The 6000-nt window shown below is 41.9% G+C and overlaps 1 protein-coding gene across 1 annotated transcript in view; it reads left to right on the top strand.

The window, feature by feature from the left end:
- The first annotated feature begins 1632 nt into the window (after positions 1 to 1632).
- tmie (transmembrane inner ear) overlaps positions 1633 to 6000 on the top strand; it is an 88537-nt gene continuing 84169 nt past the window's right edge. The window contains exon 1 of the mRNA XM_059974178.1: positions 1633 to 1926. Coding sequence (XP_059830161.1) covers positions 1810 to 1926 — 117 coding nt within the window. The 5' untranslated portion in view covers positions 1633 to 1809. The remainder of the gene's footprint in view (positions 1927 to 6000) is intronic.

Raw genomic sequence — 6000 nt, 5'->3', positions numbered from 1 at the left:
AAGCTGTCTTGTTTAGTTTATATTCCTGGCCTGAGGCTTAATACATAACCTGCTGACAATGTCAAGGTTGAAACCAAATAAATTTGAATGCAGTTATGATACTTTTAATACTATTGAAATAACCCTAAAGTCTGAAAGAAGTATGTTAAAGACGGTGTTACTGGCATTTAATAAATTGCTTGTACAGTTACTCACATATTTACCTGCTATTGATTCCCGGTAATGTTTAGAATCCTGACTTATACTGAGTGAATAGATTACATTAGGTCATCAATATTTTGTGGAGGAATATTAATATCATTTTCAAATTTAATGGTCATATTTGAATGTGTGGAACTCTAAAATGATTTCAATTGTTTGATACTCAACAACCTTATCAGCCTAAAAATTGAAAGCTTTGACTGTAACTGAATTAAAAGTACACTTCTTCTACCCTGCCCAACAGTATAATAAAATGCCTCAACTGTATCCATGATCAGATCAGGACAAAAGAGAGATTGAGGGCCAGTGTTTGGAGTCTTGATCAGGGCCAGGTACTGGAGAACAAGATCCAATCTCTCCACAAGGGGATTTGTGCATGGGAATTGAGTGGTGGGATTGGTGAAATAATTCAAGGGTCTGACCATCATGGCCAGAGCCAAGTGTGGTCAGTGTGCTTCTTCTGGCTATCAAATGCTCAAGCCAGTTGACTGGAAGATTGCCACCTTAAGGGCACTTAGTATGAAAACTTGGAAAACAGGGTCAGCATCAGAGTGTCAGGTTCCCAGGCTTAGAAGGGCTAAGGCCTCAAAGGACGCCTTGGCCTCAAAGACAGGGAATCAGAAGGTCTGGGCAGTAGGAGAATCAACATATCAGTGAATGAGATTGGAGACAAAGGGGTCAGCAATAAATATATCAGAGAAAGACCGGATGGTCACTGATCAGAGAACTGGAAGCTTGTAACTATCAGAGGGTTGAGGCAGGTGAAACCGGAAAGTCAGGGACCTTGGGCGGCACTTTTGGGACCATCATGGTACTGGATGTTTGCCATCCTCGGGGACTGGAAAGACTGGGACCGGAAGATCAGGTGACAGGAGAGCAGAAGCAATGAGACTCAGTGTGAGCAGGAGAAGTAAATTGTTCCTGTTTAGCAGGTGGTTGCTGTGAGAAAAGAATGGTACCAAAAAAAAACATTTCAAAGGGAATGACATCACTTAACAAACATCGGATATACAACTACCTGTAAAAATCAATGTTCCTCTGACAAAGAAATTCTGATCAGAATGCGTTCCGTCGTTATGGAAATCAATGATAAGGGGATCAATGGCAGTAAATGGAGTTCGTCTAATTGATGAGGCTCCAGGACTGAAGAACCTGCTCCTGTTTCCAAGTTCCTATGTTCCCCAGCTCTTCACCCCAGAGCACACAGAATGAAACAAGACTTACCTGTAAGCTAACTCTCGAAATACTCCCATGTAAACAGCACAGGTTGATGCAAAATAAGAATGCCGTGAAAACAGAAACTTGGTTATTTTAGTACTAAAGGAATCTACCAACGCTCTTTGCTTTGTTGATTGTTGTTGGTCTGCAGTCTGTGTGTAAAAGGAGACGTGTTTAATTAATTAATGATTTCCCCAAGGTGCAGTGCAGGCCCTCTGTTCCGTGAAGCTGCAAGAGGCAGGCGACTCAGGGACAGATGTGAATTCTGTCAACCCGGCTTCAGTTCATCAATCACACAGCTCCCTCACGGTGTGTGTATGTGTGCGTGTGTCTGTTTGTGGATGAACGCACACCGTGACCGGCTGTGGCTCAAGGGGAGTGTCTGAGGGGATGGCGTATTCTGAAGACCAGCGCTGGTGCATTTCCATCCTCGGCATTATCAGCTCCATCAATGTTCGGCTCTCTCTGTTTATCTCAGCAACATCTTCCCAGTTTTTGGACCCAGACGTGAGTTGTCCTCTGATTTCTCTGACTACCTTCTGCATTTTTGTTTGACTGAGCTGCCTTGATACTGTTGGTAACCATAGATTGTGCTGTAACTACCAGCAGAGGCCTGGGTACATCATAAGAGAAGCAAATTCTTGGTACAGAGAAACTCCAGGGGGTCATAGAGTCTGCTCTGCTCACATATGAGTCAGATGCTGGAAACGGTTTCTGCTTTTGCTTCAGCTCATTGCTGCTGCATAGGAAGATTTATTCTCCCCTCTATTGTTATTCTTTGCCTCGTTTTTTAAAAGCATCTTACACTTGGCAGCTTATTCAACTTACTTTTGTACTGGTGGAAAAAGATGAGTTAGAAAAATGGTGCTGGGGAAGAGTGGGAGGTCCAGAATTTTTCAGCAGTTTATATCAAATGACAACTTAAGCCAGCAAAGGATATGTTAATAAAATATTATCATAGCAGATATGAGAAAAGTAACAGAGAGATTGAAAAGCATCCAAAACATGAAAGGCTTTGACAATAAATAATGAAACTTTCCACCAGCAGCAGAGTTGGTAGGCAGGGAATTCAAAACGTAAGGCAATTGGTAAAAGAGCAAGTGAGGGACATTCAATCATACATCTGTCTTGTTGAAGGGTGAAAGGCTTTGGGGAATCAGGTGTGAGTCAAATTTACATTTAATCCTTCTTTTGCTTTCTACTTCATTTGCGCAGAGATGGTAGGTGGCAATTTCAATGTTCCAGTAACTGGCAAATAATGCTTGGCTCTCACCTAAACCACAGTTCTCCATTTCTCCATTACAGAACAAATCTTCACCTACCCAGGCTTGATGAAATGATTTGCTTTTACACAGTGAACAGATGGCAGAAATTGATTCTTTAGTTACTCTGAAAAGGGGGACACAAGACAGCAGATGACAGAAACTGGAACAATAACTAAATGGAAGAAATCAATGAGTTGAGCAGCATCTGCAGGAGGAAAGGAATTGCCAACATTATGGATCAAAACCCTGCATCAAGACTTGTGATGCAAAATTTTAACCCAAAAAACATTGACAGTAACTTCCCTCCCATGGATGTGCTCAACCCATTGATTTCTCCAACAGATTGTTTATTGCTGTTTTTGAAAGAGAAATTGTTGTGTATATACAGTACATTGGATTTCAGTTCACTGGGACACATTGGGACTAGTACATTTTGCCCAAATAAGCGATTTCCCCAATTAGCCGAAGTTTCACGGAAATAGTTAAAAGGGTATAAAAAAGACAAATATAATTTAACTGAGTAACAAGTTATGTATTTAAATGAAATACAGAACAAATAAGGACACTACCATTACTACTACAGTACCGTCAAGACATCTTAATAGTTATTGATGGAGGAATTTATCCAGTGTATGCTACCAAGTTCTTTTAATTGGCTATAAATGAACAAAATCAAAGCAAACACCTCATGCAGACAATGGACTGCCTTCATACAATGCCTTCAACAATAGCATCCTCCAAATCTTCATATTCATGATCAAATATAAAATCATTGTTCATACCTTCAAATTCTTCATATAGTTCCTAACTGCAGGAAGTATTGAAGTTGTTTTATTTTCTCTCCTGGTCATTTCTGGCATCTGTGAGCCTGCATGCTTAAAACCACTGTAAGCAAATTTTCTTAGTGCTTATTTCTCGCCAACAATCACTGACAAAAATCACTGCTTTTCAACACAAAAAAAACATAACTGGTGCTATTTTTAAAAAACTGTTTGCTCTAAATAAGGTGCAGGGTCTAATGTCCATGCAAATACACTTTAATAACGCTAGTTAGAAGCTGTTCGCTCTAAGCACAGTGTAGTGTCTAAGGCCATGCAAGTAAACGCAACTGAAGTAGTTAAACACTGTTCAACAACTGTTTCCTGTCCCAATTAAGTAGCATAGTGTCCCAAATAAATGAAGAAAACCCCAGCTAATCCCTCAATTTGATTTTGTTCTTTAAGAGTTCTCTCAAATAATTGAAAAAAATAAGTGGAGAAGCATAATATGATTAGGAATAGTCAACACGGCTTTGTCAAAGGCAAGTCATGCTTTACGAGCCTGATTGAATTTTTTGAGGATGTGATTAAACACATTGATGAAAATAGAGCAGTAGCTGTAGTGTATATGGATTCCAGCAGGCATTTGACAAGTTACCTCATGCAAGGCTTACTGAGAAAGTAAGGAGGCATGTAGACGGGTCATATTCCGCATGGATGTCGGTGACCAGTGGTGTGCCTCAGGGATCTGTTCTGGGACCCCTTCTCTTTGTGATTTTTATAAATGACCTGGATGAGGAAGTGGAGGGATGGGTTAGTAAATTTGCTGATGACCCAAAAATTGGCGGGGTTGTGGATAGTATGGAGGGCTGTCAGAGGTTACAACGGGACATTGATAGGATGCAAAACTGGGCTGAGAAGTGGCAGATGGAATTCAACCCAGATAAGTGTGAGGTTGTTCATTTTGGTAGGTCAAATATGATGGCAGAGTATAGAACTAATGGTAAGACTCTTGGCAGTGTGGAGGATTAGAGGGATCTTGGGGTCTGAGTCCATAGGACACTCAAAGCTGTTAAGCAGATTGACTCTGTAGTTAAACAAGCATTGGCGTCCATCAACCGGGGGTTGAGTTTAAGAGCTGAGAGGTAATGTTACAGCTTAATAGGACCCTGGTCAGACGCCACTTGGAGTACTGTGCTCAGTTCTGGTCACCTCATTACAGGAAGGATGTGGAAACTATAGAAAGGGTGCAGAGGAGACTTACAAGGATGTTGCCTGGATTGGGGAGCATGCCTTATGAGAATAGGTTGAGTGAACGTGGCCTTTTCTCCTTGGAGTGACGGAGGATGACAGGTGACCTGATAGAGGTGTATGAGATGATGAGAGGCATTGATCGTGTGGATAGTCAGCAGCTTTTTCCCAAAGCTGAAATGGCTATCAAGAGAGGACACAGTTTTAAGGTGCTCGGAAGTAGGTACAGAGGAGATGTCAGGGGTAAGTTTTTTTACACAGAGAGTAGTGAGTGCGTGGAGTGGGCTGCTGGCAATGATAGTGGAGATGGATATGACAAGAGGCAACTGGATAGGTACATGGAGCTCAGAAAAATTGAGAGCTATGGGTAAGCCTAGGTAATTTCTAAAGTAAGTACACGTTAGGGACAGTTTTGTGGGTCAAAGGACCAGTATTGTGCTGTAATTTTTCTATGTTTCTAAGTACTTAGGCACATACAGTAGCTAGGATGTATAGAAACTACTCTATTTGTTAATGTGGAGCAGAAAGCGAGTTTGTAAATCCGGTGGGAGCAGAGTGTTTGGAATGGTGAGGGTGGATTGCTGTGGGAGTGGTGTGGGACAGGTGGCATAGAAGGAATGCCATGGGCCGGGAGGGTGGCGTGTGTGCAGACTCGCCCAGCCCTGAGACACAAGGCAAGGTCACTTGATTCCAAACAATTGGTTTATTGATCATTACAGATGTCTTTATGGTGTCTCCCACTCCCTCCTCTTTCCTTGTCCCCTGTCCACTTTCAGTCCACAACAGAGACCCATATCAGAATTAGGTTTATCATCACTCACATATGTCATGTTGTTTTTTTAACATGGTAGCAGTACAGTGCATAGTAGCAGGGTTTAAAATGCAGGCAGGGACAGGATACTCTGAATGGCACAACCAACTTGCAAAACCGTGTACAGGAACATCTGTGCTGAGTGTGTATTGGACACTCCCACGTTCAAATAGGAAATACCCAAGAAGGTAGTGGAGAATGACACAGCCAAGATCCTGGAGACTGATAAGCCAACCAGACATGGTAATTCTGGACAAGAAAGAGAAGAATGACAGAACCCTGAATGACAGTAACATCAGGAAGAGAGAATGTGAGAAGCTGGAGAAACAGGGCTTGAAAGAGCAGGCAGAAAGGATGTGGAAGGTAAAAGCCAGAGAAATCCCGGTGGTGATAGGAGCATTTGGATCTGTAACATCTGTACTAGGAGAATGGCTCCAACAAATCCTGGAAACAACATCTGAGATCTCAGTCCAGACAAGTGCACTACGAGGTACAG

Source organism: Hypanus sabinus, chromosome 1 (genome assembly GCF_030144855.1).
Source record: "Hypanus sabinus isolate sHypSab1 chromosome 1, sHypSab1.hap1, whole genome shotgun sequence".
Classification (NCBI taxonomy): Eukaryota; Metazoa; Chordata; class Chondrichthyes; order Myliobatiformes; family Dasyatidae; genus Hypanus; species Hypanus sabinus.
The sequence above is the reverse complement of the archived record's forward strand: the minus strand, read 5'-3'. Positions and strand labels throughout refer to the sequence as shown.